The sequence below is a fragment of the Rosa rugosa genome, chromosome 5 (genome assembly GCF_958449725.1).
Source record: "Rosa rugosa chromosome 5, drRosRugo1.1, whole genome shotgun sequence".
Classification (NCBI taxonomy): domain Eukaryota; kingdom Viridiplantae; phylum Streptophyta; class Magnoliopsida; order Rosales; family Rosaceae; genus Rosa; species Rosa rugosa.
This window is the reverse complement of record NC_084824.1, coordinates 8787331-8809133: the sequence shown is the minus strand read 5'-3', so window position 1 is coordinate 8809133 and position 21803 is coordinate 8787331. Positions and strand designations below refer to the sequence as shown.

Below are 21803 nucleotides of genomic sequence, written 5' to 3'. Positions count from 1 at the left end.
GCGAATGAGCAAGATGTTTGACTTTGTTGAAAGATACATACATAGCAGCTGTCAGCACTAAGCAATTAGTGCTTTCTTACTGCAAATTGCAAAGAATTTCAAGACATATTATGTTTAGAATTAGGTGGGTTTCGCGTAAACAAAACTCAAGTCGACTAATAGTTGATAATTAATTGGTGGATTCAACATTATCAAATGGCGCCGAAAATTTCTGCAAGTCAAGGACTCAAAACGGACACAGATGTATAAAGAAAGATGCACATGACCAAGGGAAGGAGGAGCCATCATTGAGGAACTGGACTGTACCCCATATATATATATATATATATATAGAATTTGTCCTATTTAATTTCCCCAGTTGAATATTGTTTGGAATTGTTCAACGTATTAAACATTATTCTTTCATTTTATTCTTGGGTGAATATATACAATGTGCATATATACAATTGTTTGTAATCCTTCTCTTGTGCCTTGGAATCTTCGAGTTCGGTGGAATAATTGTTTGTTCAAAACCTCTATGATGACATTTCGGTCTTCTCACATCTTTCGTGAAGGGAATAAAGTTGCAGATGCTTTAGCAAACTATGGTTCATCTTCTTCTGAAATGGTGTGGTGGGATTCACCTCCTTCATTGATCCTTTTGCACTACGAGAATGATCGTCGGGGTCTTCCTCAATTTCGTTTTCGTTAACTACCTAGAATTTCATTATGCCTGTTTTTTGGATTGGGAGGTTTAGGTTTTTGGTCCCCCTCCTTTGTATTCTTTTTTCTTTTAATCTCATGGAGTGATAGAGAGGTTCCTCCTCTTCTATTTCTCTCATTACCCCCAAAAAAAAAAAAATTCTTTGTCCTTTACTTCACCTAATTCATAATGAAGATCGATCCTCTGGCTAAGCTATATTAGCTACTAGTATTGATGCGTAGTAGTCACGGAAATACTGTTCTATGGTCCAGCTAGAGCTTTCAAGTATCAAAGATAATAAATTTCAAAGTCAGAAACGCACCCAGTTTGCCATACGATATCGGATTTCCGGTGACCGCGTTGTTTCCACTTTCTTGTCTTGTCTGATCATTAGTAGCTTAGTCTTGCTTTGACGTTGAACAAAGAGGATACTAATCATATTACTCGGTACTAGTACTCCCATTAATTCCTGACTGTCTCTCGTTTTAATTGACTTTTCCAAACAATGTCTCTTCCAACTTTCAATAGCTGCTGCTTGCTTAGTTGCTTTTCTCTCTGTTTCTGTAGCTATTAGCAGCTGGCTTCATTTCACAACATCTACAGCAGATTTCTGCAGAAGCTAGCATGAGCTGCTTCACCTAGCTAGCTCACTCAGCACAAGTCAGATTAGCTCGATCTTACATCCAACGCAAAAACAAAACTACAAAAGGTACGTGTTTCATATATACCTTCGAGTTTCATATATATGCATGATAGCCATGACTATTTATTTTTCTCATACCATCATCAAGTGTATAGCTACCGATACATATATACGTGAGGTTCTGGGATTGAATAGTATCACATATAAATGCAAGTAGTTTATATATGAAACCTGTGTAATTTACCGTTCATGGACTTGAAACCTCCCAAAAAAATTCAGGTTAATTAATCTATTTTTCTCTGAACTCGGTGGTTCAGTAGTCAAGCCTAGCTAGCTAGCTAGCTACCTGCAGTGAGTGATCGTCTTCAACCTATATGTGGTTACAGAGCTATCTTAACGGTGCTTCTTAGACAAGTAGAAGCTGCCTTTTTCTGTTTCTTTGCCATACTTTGATACCCTGCATCCTACCTTAGCTAGAGCCTAGATGCTTAACATTTAAATATTTAGTCCTTGACCTTTGGATTTTGGTGGCAGTGGTGGGCATGACCTCATGGTTTGGTATTGAATGCTGGGGTCTGATATTGTTGGATATATATTTATGGGGGCTTGGAATCTTGGATCATTGTAGATTTATAGTTTTAAAAAACTGCACATTCTTCTGGAGTCTTCAATTTCACATTCGTTTAGTCGACATCCTACGAATGCAGACAAACTATATCATGATACGTATACGAAAGATACAAATCCATTGTAAATTAAGTCTGACTTAACGTCGAAAAAAAATTTCAATACAATTCTTTTCGTGTATTTTCTTTTATTTTCTAGTAATACGAAAGACTAGTTGTAGCATTTGAATTGTTTATCTGATAAAAAAAAAACTCACATATTATTTTCTCAATAAAAGTATGAAGGCATTTTTTTCATGATAAATTACATTGTTCTTTCCAACCAAACAATCTCAATTTTCTATCAAAAAGTCATTTCTTTTAAACTTAATCTGACTACTCGTACAGGTAGATGTTTCTTCATTTCCCCCTTACTTCCAATCTCATACGATTCTTCTTCTTAGTTTGCTGTGATAGTATGAACCCACATCAAAGCTTGGGTCTGTAACCATTTTTACGCGTGCAAACAACATAGCCAATTAGTCCACCCTTTTTGACTTTGGAATTGGTTATCCAGGACAGTCCACCAACCACCCAATCAAACTTTAAAGCCGGTGCCTAGATAACAATTCTCCCCCTTAATTTCGGTTATTTGAGCAAAACCCTCTATTTCTATGCTTCAAGATCCAAATTTGGATTGGAAATGTCGAAGTGAATCCAAGAGTGAAGGTTTAACTTGATATTTGTATCCTGAAATGTCTGAATTGCTTTGCTGGTTTGGTTGTTCATATGCTCTGCCTACCCAATAATGTTCACCTGTCCCCATAAACAATTTAGTTCAAGCATCACTAAAATGTTTTATTCCTTGTCAAACAGCCTCATCATATAAATTGGAGATAGCTGACAACTTGACCAAAGTTTCCATTCATCACCAAAAATGATGAAGAACTCCATCAAGTTATTCATTTCTCTCATCAATATCCTGCTATTGCCAGAAATAGCTCTGGCAGATCCAAGAACACAAACAGTCCAAGTAACCTGTGGCAATCAACTTGAGCACAACTCCACTGTCTTTGTTCCGAATTTCGTTGCTACAATGGCAAACATCAGTGGGCAAATGACAGCTTCTGGGTACGGAGTGGCAGTCACTGGTTCAGGTCCTGATATTAACTATGGCCTGGCTCAATGCTATGGAGATCTTTCTCTACAAGACTGTGTGCTGTGTTACGCCGAGGCACGTACAGTGCTACCTAAATGCTACCCTTATAACGGGGGTCGGATTTTCCTTGACGGGTGCTTCATGAGGTCTGAAAATTACAGCTTTTATGAGGAGTTTAGAGGACCAAACGACACGGCTGTGTGTGGGAACACAACTAGAAAGAGTTCGTTGTTTGAAGCTTCAGCTAGGCAGGCTGTGATGAGTATTGTTCAATCTGCGCCGAGCAACAGAGGGTATGCAAGGGCTCAGGTGGGTGTTAGTGGGACTGTGAATGAAACAGTTTATGTTCTGAGTGATTGTTGGAGGAGTTTGAATGAGAGTTCTTGCAGACAATGTTTGGAAAATGCTTCTGAATCAGTATTGGGTTGCTTGCCTTGGTCTGAGGGGAGGGCATTAAACACTGGCTGCTTCATGAGGTACTCTGATACAGATTTTCTCAACAAGGAATTGGGAAGTGGGAGTTCTAGAGGTAAATGAATTACTAATTTACTATACTCTGCTTTTCTTCTACATAAATTGGTAGTAAAGTTTGGCTTGATCATGAATTTGCATATATGAATTTTGCAGGTACCATTATTGTGATAGTGGTCTCAGTTGTCAGTTCCCTGGTTGTTTTGGTAGTTGGAGGAGTTATTGGATTTTATATCTGGAAGCACAGATATATACAAAAGAAAAGAAGAGGTAAAAATCTTTTCTCCTACAATTGAATATGAATAAGGTTAATACCCAACCCCATCCCCTCATGAGCAAGTAGTAGTAATTCTGCAATGTTTTCATATTGTATTTTTTCACGGGTTCTTTTCTTAGGTTCCAATGATGCAGAAAAGATGGCGAAAACCCTCAATGACAGTAGCTTAAACTTTAAGTACTCCACAATTGAAAAGGCCACAGAATCTTTTGGCAGTGCCAACAAGCTTGGACAAGGAGGTTTCGGAACAGTTTATAAGGTTAGCTTTTCTCCATATGCTTTGCACTGGAACACAACATGTTACTGTGATTGCAGAAAGAAACTAATTGGTTAGTTTCATCTTTGCAGGGAGTTTTGCCTGATGGGAGAGAGATTGCAGTAAAGAGGCTTTTCTTTAACAATAGGCATAGAGCAGCAGATTTCTATAATGAAATCAACATTATAAGCAGCGTGGAACACAAAAACTTGGTTAGATTGTTGGGTTGCAGTTGCTCAGGACCAGAAAGCCTTCTGGTCTATGAATACCTAGCCAACAAGAGTCTTGACCGCTTCATTTTCGGTAATTTACTTCACTTTCATGTTTAAGCATGAGTTTGAGTTGCGCCCGGTTTTAAATGTTGGATTTTATTTCACTTTTAGCAGATGAACAAAGAGGCAAAACACTGAACTGGGAGAAGAGATATGAGATCATTACGGGAACAGCAGAAGGTTTAGTCTATCTTCATGACAACTCTAAAACAAGGATCATTCACAGAGACATAAAAGCCAGTAACATCCTTTTGGATTCACGGCTTCGTGCTAAGATTGCCGATTTTGGGTTAGCTAGGTCCTTCGAGGAAGATAAGAGTCACATTAGCACAGCTATTGCAGGAACATTGTAAGTATGCTAACACATTTCCGATGTTACAGTGAAGGTTGTAAGTTAAGTCATAATCATTTCTTTTATGGACGCTCAGGGGATACATGGCTCCGGAGTACCTAGCTCATGGCCAGTTGACAGAAAAAGCAGATGTCTACAGTTTTGGAGTACTGATAATGGAAATCATAACTGGGAGGCAGAACAACAGAAGCAAATCTGCAGAGTACTCAGACAGCCTAGTTACAATTGTAAGGGTTCACAAATTATTACTTTACGAAGCAGATTCTGTAGTTTCATCCTCTTACTTTGTTGTTGCTGTGTAATTTGGTTAAATAGACATGGAGGCACTTTCAAGCAGGCACTGTGGAGGAACTATACGACCCAAATTTGATGTTGCAGAATGTCAACGGTGACAAAGTTAAGGATGAAATATTGAGAGTGGTACAAATAGGACTGTTATGCACCCAAGAGATCCCTACATTACGACCAACAATGTCAAAGGCATTACAGATGCTAACAAAGAAAGAGGAGAACCTTCCTGCACCCAGCAATCCACCTTTCATAGATGAAAAGACCATGGAACTAAATGACACATACGACAACCCATGTTACCCAAATGCAGATGGTTCTGGTTCAGTTGCTAGTGTTACACATAGTTCTTTCTATCCCAGGTGATGACAATAAGAGGTGAAATGTTTACACACTAACACCATTACAGCAGTGCTTACACCTTGCAAGCACTTCGCTCAGCTTCTTGCAGGCATTTTGAAGGGATCTAAATTTGTAATCTGAAGCCATATTTTTTATGCACTGTGAATAAAGTGCAAATGGCATTTGAGGATTTGTAAATATATTCAGAATGGTTGGCTCAGATTTCCAAATATATCAATATTTTTGTCCATTTTCTTCTTTCTCATTTCTTCGAAGTAACATTGAACATTAATCATGGTTTTAAAGATTGGTACAATAAGAGAACAAGTGAAGTGAAGAGATGTTTGAAGCCTAAGAACTTTCTTATTTATGAAGACACATGCATCATCTTCAACAAAACACAATTTTGAAATATAAAAGAGAGCATGAAACTCAGCGGGTGGCTACCAAGTTCCCCATAAGGCCTCCACCAATCTCATAATATCTCGCATCAGAAAAACCTACATCTAAAGCGAGCTTCTCCAACTCCTCCCCTGTATTCACAGAAATTTCTTAATCTACTCAACTAGTTATTAAACCAAGCCTAAATGCCTAGGACAAAGAGAGTCAACTAACAGAAACAATTTCAGATGCAGATGCCTAAAATTCTGGTAAAAGCATGATGCTAGATGCAAACCAAGGAAAACGCACCTGTCAAAAATTCCCTGATTGATCTCCTTAAGTATTTGTAATCCTCTTCAAGGCCAAAACCAGAAGCCACAGGGACAACAACATTGTCAATCATCATTTCCTAGCGAAAGTAGAAACATTCAGCACGTCTAAATTGTCAATACAATATATATGATAAAAAAATTTATAAGTATTAAAAGTTTAAAACGCAAAGGATTATTGTATCAAGTTCAGAGTACCTGAAATGAGGCAGTTACTGGGTTGGTACTCTTATTAAAATCAAGGATGGACACTCTTGAGCCTGTAAAGCCAAAGCCGAATTAGATATCTTAAACAACCTAGAACTTCAATGCCATTGGAGTGAGAAAGGGAGAGAACAAAACCTGCTTTCAAAACTCTAAAAATTTCCTGCATTGCCTTATGTTTGTCTACTACATTTCGCAGCCCATAACCCATAGTTATAGCATCAAATTGACCATTAGAAAATGGCAAATCAAGTGCATCACCTTCAACCCACCTTAATACGCAATTGCAAAACATTGTTAATTATGGGCATTGATGTGATTTATATGGAATCCTTTTAAGGGTACATTTTCAAAATCCTGAATTAGATTCCAAACTATAATAGTTGATCCACCAATAGATTTACCAGTGCTCACTCAATGTTCATGTAGCAGGCTTTGGACTTCACCTTCTGCCGGGAAGACGCAACCGATAACTGCTTTTTTGAAAAATCCAAACCAATCACCTGCCAAGGATAAAGTCACCATCTTTAACTTGAGACTCAAACAAAGTTACCATCTTTAACAAATTAAACTCTAGTAACATAATTGTATAGCACATATAACAAACCTTGCCATTGACCTCAACTTTCTCAGACAACAGAAACGCTATATCCCCACTTCCACAGCACAAATCCAATACACTATCACCCATTTTTGCACTGTAATACCCAAAATTCCAAAAACAAAACAAAAATTGAAACTTAGGTGACAAAAAAAAAAATGAGATGATCACATTGAACAAAATGAGAGAAAGTATATAACTTTACCCACTCCATGACACAGCCATTCTTTTCCAGATTCTGTGCTGACCCAAGCTCAGCAAATCATTTAACTAAAAACAGAAAAAAGAAACAGGTTTTTAATAACGTTAATGTTTACAAACAACAACTGAAGGAACAGGAGCAAAACCGTACGCTGTCGTAGACAGGGGCAATGCGGTTGAAGAGAGCCTGTCGCTCGCTGGAGGATCGGACCGGAATGCGTCTGAACCGGAAATTGGGTAGAGATGGACCGGTGGAGAATGGAAGGTAAAGCTGGAGCGAAGCCATTGCTGGTGAAGCTGAAGCAGAAGCGCAGAAGCACAAGAACGAAAAGATAGACCCGAGAGGTTTAGTGTTCCGATAAGGAAACCCGAGATGTTTTATAAAAGCCCAACGCGAGTGTGCACTCTGGGCTAGCCCATTACAGATATTCTCCAAAGTAAACCCAAAACCGTTTATTGCAGTTGCAATCATTGATCAATTGGTTTAGGAGTACAATGTATTCATTGCTGTAGGATGTCTTATAAGACTAAAATAGAGTTTTGCGCTCGGTTTTTACTCCCATAATTTGTTCATATTATCGTCTCTCACATTACTGAGGAACTGAGGAAATTTTTAGGGTAAAAATATTTCACTCCTACCTCCATGATGACTTGAACTCATGACCTCGATTTTAGGTAGTAGATGTCCTAACCACTAAGCTAACAACTAATCAGTTATTACGGATATATTAGCACTTAAATATTAACATGTATCAACAGATATGTCCATGTTAGAGAAATATGGGTAATGTAGTGCATTTCTAAGGGAAAGAGAATATATCTACTCTTAAGCATTTCATTACCTCATCAATGCAGGAGGGAGTGACACAAGGCGATCAGTCTGCAGTTGAGTTGTTTTTCACATAGCAACATCAACGGTCATGTACACGTGTCAGCGAGACGTTGGGTTCTTGGAATTTGAATTCCAACAGTCTAAAGATCTAGGCCGTAGATCTCTTCCATTTTTTCAAAATAATCCGCTGAAAATCTGTCTTGTAGAAAACTCTGTTCCAATGGTTATAAACTAATTGAAAAAAAAAAATTCCAAAAGAAATTGTAAAAACAATTACTATAAATTTCTAGCCAAAAAAATGAAAATAAAAAATTGGGTGCCTTTTCTTTCTTCTAAAATATTTGATGAATTTGTCAGTAGATTTTCCTAAATATTCATTATTAGTATTTATTGACATCATATATATTTATATCAAATACACTGAATAAATTATTTGAATATTAAATGCACATTGTCATGACCAAGAGAAATAACCCAACGGGTGGAAGCAAACATCAACCAAACCCAACTAGTGAAAACAAACATAAAAAAATAAAAAATAAAATAAAAATAATAATAATAAGGTGAACAGTGTTAAGACCCAGAGACCTAACAGGTGGACTTACTCGTACCAAGATCAATCTTCTTTATTCTATTAATAACTAGTCTCATACCTGTGCATCGCACATGTTATTCCTAGATAACGTGAGAGTTTTCTTCTCATTTTATGATCTTTGTGTATTTAATTTATTTTACCATAATAGCAATTTTACATAATTCATTATGAGCTTTTATTTTTAAGGCTCTTGACCAAATGCCCAAAACAAATGCCCACTTACTCTACTAAAAGATTTGTGTGTCCACTTACCCATTTAAAAGTAAACCGCAAGTTTGGCCTCTGAATAATTAAAAAGTCATTGGAGACTTCGACAAAAAAGGAATTCGGAGATTGCAGGAGGTCCCCAAAGAGGTCGTCGAAGATTTTCTAGGTCACCATAGAGATCGATGGAGACTTTTATTATCCCCAATAAAACCGAATAAATTTTTATTGGGGGGGGGGGGAATAAAATCGGACAACGGACTCCCGTCACAGGAGGTTGTCGGAGGTCCCCAAAGAGGTTGGAGTTCTTATAAGTCACCAAAGAGAACGCCGGAGACTTTTATTACTCCCAATAAAACTCAATAAATTTATACTAAGGGGTAATAAAACCTTACGCCGAACTCCCGTCACCCGCCGTCGGTGATTGCTGGATGTAACGCCTCAATTTGCACCTCACCAAATCGAAGTCATTACAGTGTCGCGAACTCTTAGAACCCAAGCTAAGATATTCTTAACTTAGATCCTAAAAGCCACAAGGCAAAATAAATAAAATTTGGATACTTTGGTAATTGAATTACCAAATTTTGGGTAAAGAAAGCTTTTACTTTAAATGAGGTGAAAAGCCTTTTTGAAATGTTAAAGTTCTATTGAAACAAGAACCGGTCATTCAAAACCAGAAAGAGCAATACACGAATATAGATCCGGTTCATAGTCGAAAGTCCAAGATTTCAAAAGAGATACAATTTACGCACAATTCAGATCTTGTCAAATGAGTTATGCAAAACTAGGGAAAATCGAAAAACCTGTCACGCGGAACAAACTCCGGCAATGACACAATTTAAGGAATCAAGTGACTAGGCCACACTCAACGTTCGTCCAGCTGTCCTGTCTTCGCACACAGTACTCGCATCCACAAACTATTATAGGCGTGAGCTTTCGTCATCGCTGCTCAATAAGACTCTACCCAACTAGGTTTGAAAACTAACTTAAAAATAAGTACCGGCGAGTAGTGAAAATCATTTATAAGAAAACTTTCTTTAAGAAATCCAACACTAATGCACCAGAGTCTGAAAAACAAACATGATGGCCGGTCCTATAGACCAACTACACGACCTTACCTCAAATAAAGTAATAACCAGATAAGCGTAGCAAGAGTGTCCGTTACCTAGCTACACACACGGAACTGGGTCGTCATTACAATCGAAAGCACCGTCCGACCGGTGTAGCTAACCCTCCGGAGGTTAAGGGGATCGAACCCAAAGAAGTTAGTGCCACCCTTCGCTCTCAAGCCATCACAACATACTCATTTGCTAGCATAATTAGGTGCACTAAAGTATCTTGCAACTTAAAATAAAATGACTCATACATACACATTATAAAATAGAAAACCACTAACTGAGGCATGTCCATAATCCCCTACCTGAAATACCGCGGCTTTAACTCCATTCGCTTTCCTAGGCCAACACCGCCTCATCTCACGTTCTGGGTAACTGGAGTCCTAGTCCGACAGTACTAGAGTGTTAGCACTTGATAGGAGCATTTTATGCGACATGTATATGGTTAATCCCTATATTAATTTTTGTTAGTTTATTCTATTTTCTCTTTATTTATTTATTTTTGTGTTTATTAGGTTTTTCGGAGCAAATATACAAAAAGAAGATAATATTGAGGAAAGATGCGCAAATAAGGAAAAGCTTGAAGTCCTAGCCCAAGCAGAAGACCTTGACGGAACGAGAAGCCCAATCCATGGAGATATTGCAGAAAATTATGGAGATATTCGCAGAGATATTGATGATGACATGACGAATTCTCATTGGACAAAGTGATGTGGAGAAATCCTAATTCAATCAGAGAATTAAGAAGTTGATATTCTCTACACGTTAAGGACTCTCAAACCAAAAAAGGAATGAAGGAGGACTCAAGAGCACTATAAAAAGGCTAGAAAAGCTAACGAAAAGACTCTTACGCGCGAGAATCAAGCAAGAAACCCGAGCAGAAGAAAGCAGATCAGCCATCCACCGACCAGTCGGCAGATCCCGCCGACCAGTCGTTCTGACGACTTTTCCAACTTGATTTTTAGGGTTTTTCTGTTTTACTTTGCTTATGAATTCTTTTGTGCTTCCAATTCAAACCATGTGCAACTAAATTCTAAGTAGTTAGGGCATGTTGAAGCCCCAATCATGATTGTATGTCATGCTATGACATTTAATTAGTTTTTGTTTATTCAATGGATGAGAACTTAATCACTATTTTTACATTGATGATTTCTTTATATGCTTTCTTTGGTGGCCAACTTAGATTGCATGTTTAGGATTCTATTGCTATGAATGATCATTGCCTGTTCCTTTTAAGAGGGTTCCGTTGAAAGTTCTAGAGTAGTAAATCGTCTATAAGGTGAGTGATTAGGTTCCTAGATTAATTGAGACGCGTCGTACTCATGATGTCTTGTGATGTCTCGTTTTTCTTAATCTTAATGATTTCTAAGTGTTAAATCTAGAGTTCCGTCAACCTAGGTTGCATTTTAGGAAATAGGTTAGGTGTAGAGCGTCTCTCACCTAGCATACAAGTAAGGAAAAACAATAGGTTAATTCAGGCGTTGGGTTAACTTGAGCATCTTCATCCTTAGGTAAATAAGACTAGGTTAGACATGGTTTGCATACTTGATTGATTGGTGGTGGATACATTCCCTGACTTCTGCTTCTCTATTGATTCTCAACCTTAAGCAATTTCATTATTTGTTATTTACTTTCAATTGTATTCACAAACTTCACAATCAACTCTTAAACTCTGAAAGTCTTACAATTAGTTCCATAAGTCCTCTGCGGGAGACCCTACTTCCTTATTCTACAATTGACATTCAAATCGGTAGTAGGAAAATTGTTGGCATAAAAATAACCGATCAGCACTTCCGACCAATAACTCTTATCAAAAGGCAACCAATTCCATTAGATCAATGTCAAGAAAGTACATTAGTTTTCTCGTTGGGTGTAGTTCTTCCAATTACTATGGACACCCAAATATTGAGTATTTTCAAGATAACTTCCTTTTGATCAACGACAAGATAAAATATATGTATCTCCTCATACTTGACTACTTTGGACACCATTTTCTTGCTTTAAATTACCAAAAGCAACTTATGCCCAGAAAACCACTTGCTTAAATTTGGCCTTTCTCTTTATTACTCAGTACCCATATATGTTTCGAATTCAAACTTTACAATTAACCCAAACACCCAACTCACCTTGACGACATATATTTAAAACCCAGCACCTTCGTTGTATGTTGACAACCATTACTAGAGTGACTCCATTTCCAAGACATACCTCAAGTTTATACTTGATACTAAGGAATTTCTAGGATTCAGCTATGGTACTTAATTTCTTTCGTGCACCCCATCTTGTTCCATGGAGGTTCCGTGTTGTTTGGGATAATTGTTTGCACCGTATCTTGCAAATGCAATTTAAATCTTCTTATATTTTTAGAGAGGGAAATCAGGTGGCAGATGCGCTTGCTAATGTTGGTTTGTCATCATCAGGCTTGGTGTGGTGGAATGAGACTCCTCATTTTCTTCTGGATCTTTGTCGACGAGATTCACTTGGTCTTCCCAATTTTTGAAGGGGTATGGGCAATGTCCTCCCTTCTTCTGTTTTCGGTTTATTTGAATTGTAGTTTTCTTGACGTCGCTTTTAATCTGTTGATCGACTAGAGGTTAGAACCTCTTTAGCTTTTCTGTTTTTTGGCTAGGGATATGGGCAATGTCCTCCCTTCTTCTGTTTTCGGTTCATTTGAATTGTAGTTTTCTTGACGTCGCTTTTAATCTGTTGATCGACTAGAGGTTAGAACCTCTTTAGCTTTTCTGTTTTTTGGCTAGGGATATGGGCAATGTCCTCCCTTCTTCTGTTTTCGGTTCATATTTTAGCCAAAAAAAAAAAAACTTGGTACTCAAACCATGAATTCCACTAACAGTGGATAGTCACAGACCAAATGCAATTATGCATGTACTGGGTATTTGATTCCAATTATACAATTAATCGTAGATCAAATTCACAACTCCAAGCTAAATGATTAATAGCGTCCAACTCAATCTCGTCTACTTAACAATTACATATCAAACCAATGTGTAGTCTGAGACTATTACCTTTATTGAAAATTCTTGATAATAATGTACTCTCACCCCTCGCTTCAATTCAATACCCCAAAGGCAATGTCTGTGACTATCATGGCAACAACGAGTTTGATATTGTCAAGCACAGCAGCAATAATAGCTATTCTGTTTCCCATTCACAGAGATAGCTCGCTTCTAGGATTCTCACCACCACGACCATTCTGCATTTAAGATATATTCTAGGATTAACTCAAGCCCAGAATTCCAACTGAAGATCGAAATGACCAAAGGAAATTTAAATCTGTAATCTGAACAGTTGTACACGGCGGTGGACGAATTATACTCAAAACACAATTCCTCAAAACTCAATCGAAGTCGAAAAAAGTTATACCAGAACGTAGAGCTCAATGAGAAGACTAATTTCCTTACCTTGCATGTCGTCATCGCCGGAAAATGCAGAAGAATCGCTGAAACCGTAGAAATTTCTCGGCTTCCATTTGGCTTCGTTGGAGCTCGTCGGTGGAAACCCAAGCCATAGAATTGATCGCGACGTCGAGAGGAGTTGAATGAGACCTGTGCGCCGCTCGTCGGAGGAAGATTTCCGGCCGGGCCTTCTTTGCGGCTTCCGGGTTCGAGAAACGGGTCTCCAGCTCTCACTTCCTCCCGAACGTTCTGGGCCGTTCGTCTAATCTCGATCATTATATAGGCTAAAATAGATTTTAAATGGACGCCGTAGATCAAGCGGTGGATAAACCGACGGCCTAGATCACACCGAAATGAATTTCCTTTCATCATAATGAATTTCTTAATTCCCGACTTCCAAAATTTGTAACAAATAGTTCCGACGTCCGAAAATTTCCACGAAAATTACCACGAACTCGTCGTGATGCATACGTTACACTCGAGTCAACAAATTGAAGATTCATTTCCGTAATGTTTTTCAGAAAATTCAGCGAGTATCGTTATCACTTATCGGAAAATAAAATTAATCTCGTCTTAAGTCCTTAAAATTTTCTCAGGGCTCATACTGGAGATCTCCAAAGAGGTCATCAGAAATCTTATAGGTCACCGGAGATTTTTATTACCCCCAATAAAATCCAATAAATTTTTATTGAGGGTTCAATAAAAGTTTATTGGGTTTTATGGGAGGGGGGCAATAAAAGTTTATACGGTATTATTGGGGGACAATAAAAACGGACACCGATCATCGGTCACCGATCACCGGACTTCAATTATCGGTCGTCGGAGGTCCCTAAAGAGGTGTCGAAGATCTTATAAGTCATTGAAATTTTTATTAGGGGGCAATAAAAGTCTCCAATAACCTCTCAAGTGACCTATGAGATCACTGACGGCCTCTTTTGGGACATTCGGCGAGATTTTCAAAAAAGTTCTGCAGCCAGTCACCAGATTCCGGCGAAATCTTCGATTACTTCTCTCTCTCCAAAATTGTCCACAAAAATAAATAAAAACAATAAAAAAAAAAACTTAATTGGATATTAAGGTAAAAAATATGTAATTTATTAAGTAAGTTGACAAATTTATAAGATGTTTGTGCAAGTGAAGTTATAAATGAACATTTTTCCTTACTTTTTTTTTTGAAAGGGTATTGTAAACTACCAAATTTTGGTTAAGCCTTTGACACTAAACTTTGATTTCCATTTATAGTAGTAGAAATTAGTTACATAGAGCTTGAAAATTGGTAGACAATGACACGGTAAGCGTTTCATTATCTTCAACCTTAATTGGTGATATAGCAAATTACAATAATTATCAGACGTTTTCCCCTATTGATGTTGAGGACGGAGATCAATGTCGGTAAATAGTTTACATTTTCAGATCATCATGTACACTGAATTAAGGTAGGACAGACTATTTGTAGCATAAATAGATTATGATCATAATTCATGAGGTGAAGCATTTGCGAATACATGTATACAAGTACCACCTCAATCGTCGGCAAAGAATGGTCCAGAAAGGTTATCCATGACGGCAAATTGCATGTTTTCAGATGGTCTCCAATGACGTTTCCGCTGATTGATGAACCAGTTGTTGATTTGCCTCTGATCGAGCCCCGTTGATTCCGCCAGTGCAATCTTATCAGCCTCCTGAATGCATGAACGAGAGAGTACAGGTTATGTTGATTGTTACATTTTGTCATGAATTGCAATGTAAAGCGACAGCTATGAATATGAGTGTGACACATATCGAGTACATCTTCTCTATCACTGGTTGTATATAAGACCGTTCGAGATAATGAAGTAGTACCGTCGGGTATGGCCATTTATAGTGAACATTCCACCAATGAAGTAACGCTTGTCTTGCTTCCTTCGGAAGCTTTCCCTTCTTCTTCTTCTTGGAGAATTCCAGCTTCAAGGTGCCAATATGACTGCCAAACTTACGGAAAAGCCTATTTTTGAGATCTCGATCTTCTCCCCTTGCTTGAGCTTCTTGTACCTCTAATTCGCCTCCGCTGAACTCCTCCTCTGATGACACAGCACCTTCATCTGACCAAATACAGCATTGGAAAAGTGATTAAAAATATATCAGTATTTTCTCACATTTTGACGTACATTGTGAGAATTTCTGGCACGGGAATCGAAGATACACATGTGATGAACAGCATTCAGTTTCAACATAAACTCAGTATCCGCATCCTATCAACGTTTTTATCATAACAAAGTTGAGGATCATCCACCCTCTGAACTGAAATGAATCTCTATATAATCCATTATGCAATTAATTAGGGAGTTGTTAATATCAGTGTACAGGTCTTTAATCAAAATTGAAACACATGCATGAAAGCTCAATGAGAACACAACCAAGTCCTCGGTAAATCTATTCAACGAGCGTATTTTGACAATTGCAGACTTTGAAATTTTAATACTCCAAAATACCATGCAAGTTTCCGGAGACCCGAAGCCTGACCCGGAACTCTTTTCTAGAACACACTAAAGTGTAGACCAGCCAGAAGAGTGGTAGTATTGATTGCGTCAGAGACTGACCGAGAGTGGACAAGACTTGGTAGAGCCCATCCATCAAATCCAAATTGACACACACAACCCCACAACCACCACAATAAGCCAGTCTCTAGGTACAGATACGAAGTCCCACCGCCCAACCCCATATATCACTAGTAGTAAGCCTGGTTATGCAAAGCCTCTCTCCCTGATAAGCCGATTAGCTCCTTCCTAAACCCTAATATCATATCAATGAAAGAAGGACAGCATGTAGGACCCGAGTGCACCCGCAGGAACGAGTAGTAAAGAGAGACACGTGTGGTGCAATAATCAAAAGGGGAACGACCCACAGAGAAAGCACAAGGAAGACGCCATGGACACAAGTACTTCAGCGGCACCAAGCGCATGGTGAAGACTGAAGACGACATTGCTTTGCTCATTAGTTATTACAGAAAAGCTGGGAAGACATGCAGCGGAAACTGCGGGAGTCCATGTGAATTTGTGTGTGGGAGAAAAATTCGACCACCCGCTCAACCCGGGCTTCGATTTGATTGAATTGGATTGGCTTTCTATAAAGTTCATTCTCTCTCTTAAAAGTTCTCTACATCTCTCTCTCTCTCTTATCTCCATCTCCAGCAGCACTGTGTGTTTAGGTATTTTCTCCAAGTTCCCATAATGCCCCTAACGAACTCCATCACCACCACGGCCGAGTTTGGCAGCAATAATTTGAACTGAACCCTAGCTAGCTTATGAAAACCATGATAACAAGACAAATGCATGTGGAAGAAATAAATGCCTCGCTAGCTAGCTAACGTTTATGGTATACAAGCCAAACTAGTTTCATATTCATATGTAACTATAAAGGCCGTGCGCCCAGATTGGGATATAAAACAAGAAATGAACACAACCATAAGACACAGAAGCGCATATTATGTTCGACTGTTTCACAAGAAATGTGAAATGAATAATTGCTGGTACCATAGCGCATCTTTTACTTGCATAATATTTATGGTTTATGAATAAAACAATATTATGTAATTGACACCATATGAAATACTATATCAGAATACATGGGTTAAATTAAATTATTAAATCAATCATAAATCTTTTGCTATGGTATTCAATCGAGAGGTTGATTACTCAAAACTATATATAAAACTAGAGGTAGAAGAAGAGATCGCTAGCTAGTAACTGGAATCAATAGATCAGGAACTGTTCCAAGTTATTCAAAGAAGTTCTCCTCACACAGTAACCAAGACCAAGAGAATAATATATACAGATTAAGAAAGATTTGCTTCAAAACGCTATGCTTGAAAAGGAAACAAAGAACACTTTGCAGCAAACCAGATGATCACCTGAACCACCATAGCACGTGAATATATGCCAAATATTATCTCTCCTCTAAACCACCATAACATTCCAAGTGGGACGTGTGCTATGGTCGCATGCTGTTGCTTAAAGAATGTTCTCTCCTCGATCTCTCTCTATTTTAAAAATTAGGGTCAGTACATTAAAGAACCCTAGTTAGACAAAAAGGATTACGGTGAACCGATTGATGCAGCAGTAGACACGAGGCCTAATTAAATATGGAAAACACATCACTGATCACTGGAAAAGTATTCTGTAATTCCATTCAAATAACAAATAACAGTTGCCAACCAGCATTACGATAACCTTTTACCAGAGAGATAATGTTATTCTAATTAATTATATCATCCTGGCTAGCTAAAGCTGCTATTCGCATGCATGGCAGTTACATCCCCCACTCCACCCCACGCCTACATATGCAAATGAAGCTTTTCTCTCAACTGAGATGCCTAAATGTCCAGATCTTTGCTAAAAGAGGTAATGAATTAACAAAAGCAACTGTATTTTATCATCTACAAATGGGATATGTACCGAGTCTACATCTGCTGCTGGGCTATTACACATATAACAGACAGAGAATTCAGCAGTAAATCATATACACACGCAATTAGGCATCAGCAAGATGGAAGAGGATTGTATGCACCGACAGTGCAAGTGCACTGTCAGTTATTTTAATCTCTAAAAAAATAACAGCCACTCATCTAATCTACTCCTTTATATATTTTAATATCAAAAAAATTACATTCATTCATATTGCAAGTACCCATGCATGGAATACACTCCCTTATAAGTGTTGGATCATTTGCACCGTTGGTGCATAAAATAATTTCCACTAAACTAGTAGAAATTATTTTATCTAATTTAGATCGAAAACAAATTTCAAGAAGATATATATGAATGTAGCATTCCAATATTATAATGCTGGAAAGAAGCCGGATACTAGTTGGACAATTTCCTATGACATATCAGAAACCACCATATGTACTACACATGTACCTTGGAACTTGAAAAATTAATGAGAATCAATAAAGGATCGAGCCTACACATGATTGCTTCCCATCACCAAACGTGAAGATCACAAAAAAAATAATTATTAACATCCAACAGCTATATTCAATATCATCCAATATAAACCTAGCTATTACCTTTACATCACAGTAATGGCACAAAAAATATCATGCATGTAGTGTGAAATACTGAAATCAGAAATGTGAAGTAACTAGTTTATATTTTTGAGGCTAAATAAGGTCAAAAGACTACAAAACATAAACTACATACTATTTACATTCTGTAATTAGGTTTGTCATTATTGGCCCAAAAAAAAAAAGGGTTTTCATTGGATGGAATTAGAAAACTTTTTCATTTGCCTACTATAAATTATTAATGAAAAGAAGCTAAAACTATTTACTATAAGCTATATGATCAATTTTTTTTCAAAATATCTACAATACTTAACATGGATAATATTTATTTACTTTCCCCTAAACATTTAAGCCAATAGTTATACAGTCAAACTGCTACCTTAACTGAGAAGCTTGGTCTAAAAGAATTGTTTGGAAATCAACCTCATACTTGCCACCAATTTGTTAGATCATCTTCAATCACATTCAGGCAATGCAAAATGCATACATTTAATCTAGCACATTAATAAAAGAACGTGAATTAATAAACGAACGTGAATCTATATGCAAGTGGTCATCACTCAAGCTATTAGAAATATATGACTCAAAAACAGGCATTAATGAACTATGGAAACAAAAAGATCATCCAACCTACTTAAAAATTCACCCAGATGAACTAAAATTCTAAACCTGGATAGATTATAATTCATGCTTAGGAAAACAAAAAGAAGAAACATCCATCTTCCCCAATAATCAGCATTAATCTGAAGAATACTGATAAACTAAGTTCATGGAACATTTACTATTTGAAATGTCACTGTATCGAACCAATCAAAGCAACTATTTAAGATGTCATATCTGCAGCAGATCTAGCTATCTCTGAAACGTCAAATCAGAATCTCTTATTCAAAAGAAAAGTTTTTACTTTCAATCTAGTTCTCCTATGGCGTGCATTTTCGATAAGTAAAGATAAAAAGATGAGGATTCAGTGCACCGACGTGCACTTGCACCGACATAAATGAATAGTTAGATTATATTAAATATACTCTTAAGTTATTAATAAAAATATTAATTATAAATATCAATGGTCGAGATTATCTTATAAGTGTTAGTCATTTGCACCGTCAGTAAAAACCATAGTGGGTACGGACAACTCAACTAAACGTAGTACCAAGGTAGCCTGATCATCACACCAAAGACAACTGAAAGAAAGATATGAATACTGTAATAAAGTCCTCCAGTACTCCACAACCTGAACCTTTTTTACATATATATCGATATACACGAGAGAAGAGAGAGAGAGAGAGAGATAAATGAGAATGCAGGCGAAGGATAACGTGTTCTCCTAATAAAGCATTTTCCAGATTAGAATTCCGGGTACCGTTTTAGAGAGTAATAAAGTTTGGAAATGTGTATGTATGTCAATGAAGGGTCTGTATCATCAGTTTCTAGGGTTTTGTTCGCTTTTGTTTCGTGTCTCATTATTGCCAGGCCCCTATTATCATGATAAAAAGATAATTATTCCGCGGGTATGTTTTGTGTTCTCAGAACTCAGAAGAATAACATGCAAGTACCTTCACTAAGGTTAATCTTAGCCAAGAAAAAACCAGCCGCGGCATATATAGCTAGCTGCTGCTTATTAAATCCTGTGACATGGCCTGGTGGGGCATGAGCCTCACCTAACCATATTGTGCGTCATCAACATAGAACAAAACATGCAACAGTGGCCGCCGGAGAGACTCCGGCTCACAGCGATCGATGACGTCACATAAGAAAAAAATAGAGAGAGAGAGAGAGACTGACCGGAGAGAGTTCGAATGCAGAGATTGCTGAGTTGCGTTTCAATCTTGTTCAAGAACGTGGTGGCTTCATCAAAAGGCCTTGCTAGATCTGATTTGTACTTGACCAGCATATCGCAGTAGGTTTCCTACATGATAAAATATAAGAAATCTAGCAGAGACTAAACGCCCAAAATCTAAAAAGTGAAGAGAGAGAGAGAAGTGAAGCTGGGGGGGACCATTATCTACTTACCATGAACTCATCGAGCTCGGGATCGGCTCCTAAACACGTGGACATAGCAGCGTCTCTTTCTCGTTTATAAAGGTCATTTTCTCGGCGGATTTCCTCCAAGAAGCTCGCTATTTCCGGAGGCGCTCCTACCTAGAACAAACAACAACATTCACAGAGTATCTGTCATCAATATGTACAAGTCAGTACTGACTCACTGAGTCGGCGTTTAATGATTAACAGAAATGAACCAAACAAAAGCGTCTAATCCGTTTTCGAGCTCAAACAGAATAGTTGAATCAACCATGGACGGTTTGGTTTCACCTTCTGGCAATCGATGTAGGCCTCAATGAGTCTAGGGTAGCTTGGATGGGAAGCAATTTTGGCTTTGATGGCTCCAAAAACATCTTCCTCTCCGCGCCGAAACTCCGGCACGGAGGATATGGCCGAGTACAAGTCGCCGGCGTCGGATCCGAACATCATCGGGACCCTATGGTCGCGGAAAGCTCCGGAGGAGAGCAGGCTCTGGTAATCCATCGGTAGGATCAGGTTCTCCGGCGTCATAAGGGCCTTGTCGGCGTAGTCCGTCGACTTATCCCCGTAGTCCACCGCTGATTGCAATCCGTACATTTCCTCCATGAAGAAGGTACACAAGGTTATCTTCACTCTCTATCTCTGCTTCTCGGAAAAGAATAAAAGCCAACAATAAACAATATAAATTTAAACCTGTTGAAACTATTTGGTTTTTTTTTTTTCAATCAAGTTATCTTAGAAATTGAATTTTTAACTGAGATGGAATTGGAGTTGCAGGAGTAACTGCAAGTGTTCTTGGAGGGTGTGATTGTATTTGTCGGATAAACTTGATATATATAGCTAATCATCCCTCTTTTTTCCACCTTTGTTTTCTTTTGTCTTTTTTCTTTCCTTTTCTTATTAATGGGTGTTTAATTACAGCAAAACGGCATTATTAATTAAGATCAAAAGCCTACGCTAAGTTATATACTGCACGCAGTCATCCCTTGTAACTTTGTAAGTTGCAAGGTTCTAAACTAGGTCAAGAAAGCAATTTATTTCCTTAAATGTGCTTTTAGCTGGATGTGCTTCCAGTTATAAACTTAATGAATAATTTGTGTGGCTAGTTGAGAACCGAACAAGTAAAACATATTAGTTTCATTACAAACTCGTCTCTCAAAACTTTCTCATTCAAAAGTACTAATTAATTTCTCAAACTGATAGATCTCCTTCTAGATCTTCTAACGAGTCGTATAGTTTACTAAATTGTAATTATCTTTTTCTACATTAGTACTGTATTACTGTTGTTGATAATTAACTTAACAATGGTAATGACGATGGTGTGTGTTTAATGTAGTCAAAACGAATTCTAGTTGGTAGGTCATGGATTGAGAGAGGCGGCCATCACCTGTGGGACTCTCACACGTGAAGGGCACGCTGTCCTTTTCAATAGAGTAAGTGAGTAACCCACCTGACCGATATGCATGGCAATTAGCCAATTAATCTTAATTTCCGATAATTAACTGGAGCTGTGGCAGT

The 21803-nt window shown here is 37.9% G+C and overlaps 3 protein-coding genes across 5 annotated transcripts; 1 reads left to right on the top strand and 2 right to left on the bottom strand.

Annotated features, from left to right (window-relative positions):
• The first annotated feature begins 851 nt into the window (after positions 1-851).
• On the top strand, positions 852-5597 carry LOC133710131 (cysteine-rich receptor-like protein kinase 2). 3 transcript variants are annotated; one of them, XM_062136126.1, is made up of 9 exons: positions 852-1129; positions 1250-1391; positions 2807-3618; positions 3717-3830; positions 3957-4096; positions 4186-4396; positions 4477-4714; positions 4794-4944; positions 5033-5597. In XM_062136126.1, the coding sequence occupies exons 3-9, from the start codon at positions 2868-2870 to the stop codon at positions 5369-5371; spliced, it is 1944 nt and encodes a 647-aa protein (XP_061992110.1). In that variant the 5' UTR covers positions 852-1129; positions 1250-1391; positions 2807-2867; the 3' UTR covers positions 5372-5597. The 3 variants fall into 3 exon arrangements, with proteins under 3 accessions (XP_061992110.1, XP_061992112.1, XP_061992111.1); XM_062136128.1 differs by lacking the exon at positions 852-1129 and having other exon boundaries at positions 1152-1391; positions 4480-4714; XM_062136127.1 differs by lacking the exons at positions 852-1129; positions 1250-1391 and adding an exon at positions 2343-2659.
• Positions 5598-5688: 91 nt separating this feature from the next.
• Positions 5689-7389, bottom strand: LOC133710132 (2-phytyl-1,4-beta-naphthoquinone methyltransferase, chloroplastic). Its single transcript, XM_062136129.1, has 8 exons — positions 7215-7389; positions 7068-7132; positions 6869-6959; positions 6676-6764; positions 6400-6533; positions 6256-6317; positions 6038-6137; positions 5689-5880 (listed from the first exon to the last, which is right to left on the bottom strand). The coding sequence occupies exons 1-8, from the start codon at positions 7347-7349 to the stop codon at positions 5780-5782; spliced, it is 777 nt and encodes a 258-aa protein (XP_061992113.1). The 5' UTR covers positions 7350-7389; the 3' UTR covers positions 5689-5779.
• Positions 7390-14514: 7125 nt separating this feature from the next.
• Positions 14515-21093, bottom strand: LOC133710936 (homeobox protein knotted-1-like 6). Its single transcript, XM_062137090.1, has 5 exons — positions 20577-21093; positions 20277-20405; positions 20049-20172; positions 15065-15303; positions 14515-14904 (listed from the first exon to the last, which is right to left on the bottom strand). Exons 1-5 carry the CDS (start codon positions 20889-20891, stop codon positions 14746-14748), a joined length of 966 nt encoding a protein of 321 aa, XP_061993074.1. The 5' UTR covers positions 20892-21093; the 3' UTR covers positions 14515-14745.
• Positions 21094-21803: the final 710 nt, after the last annotated feature.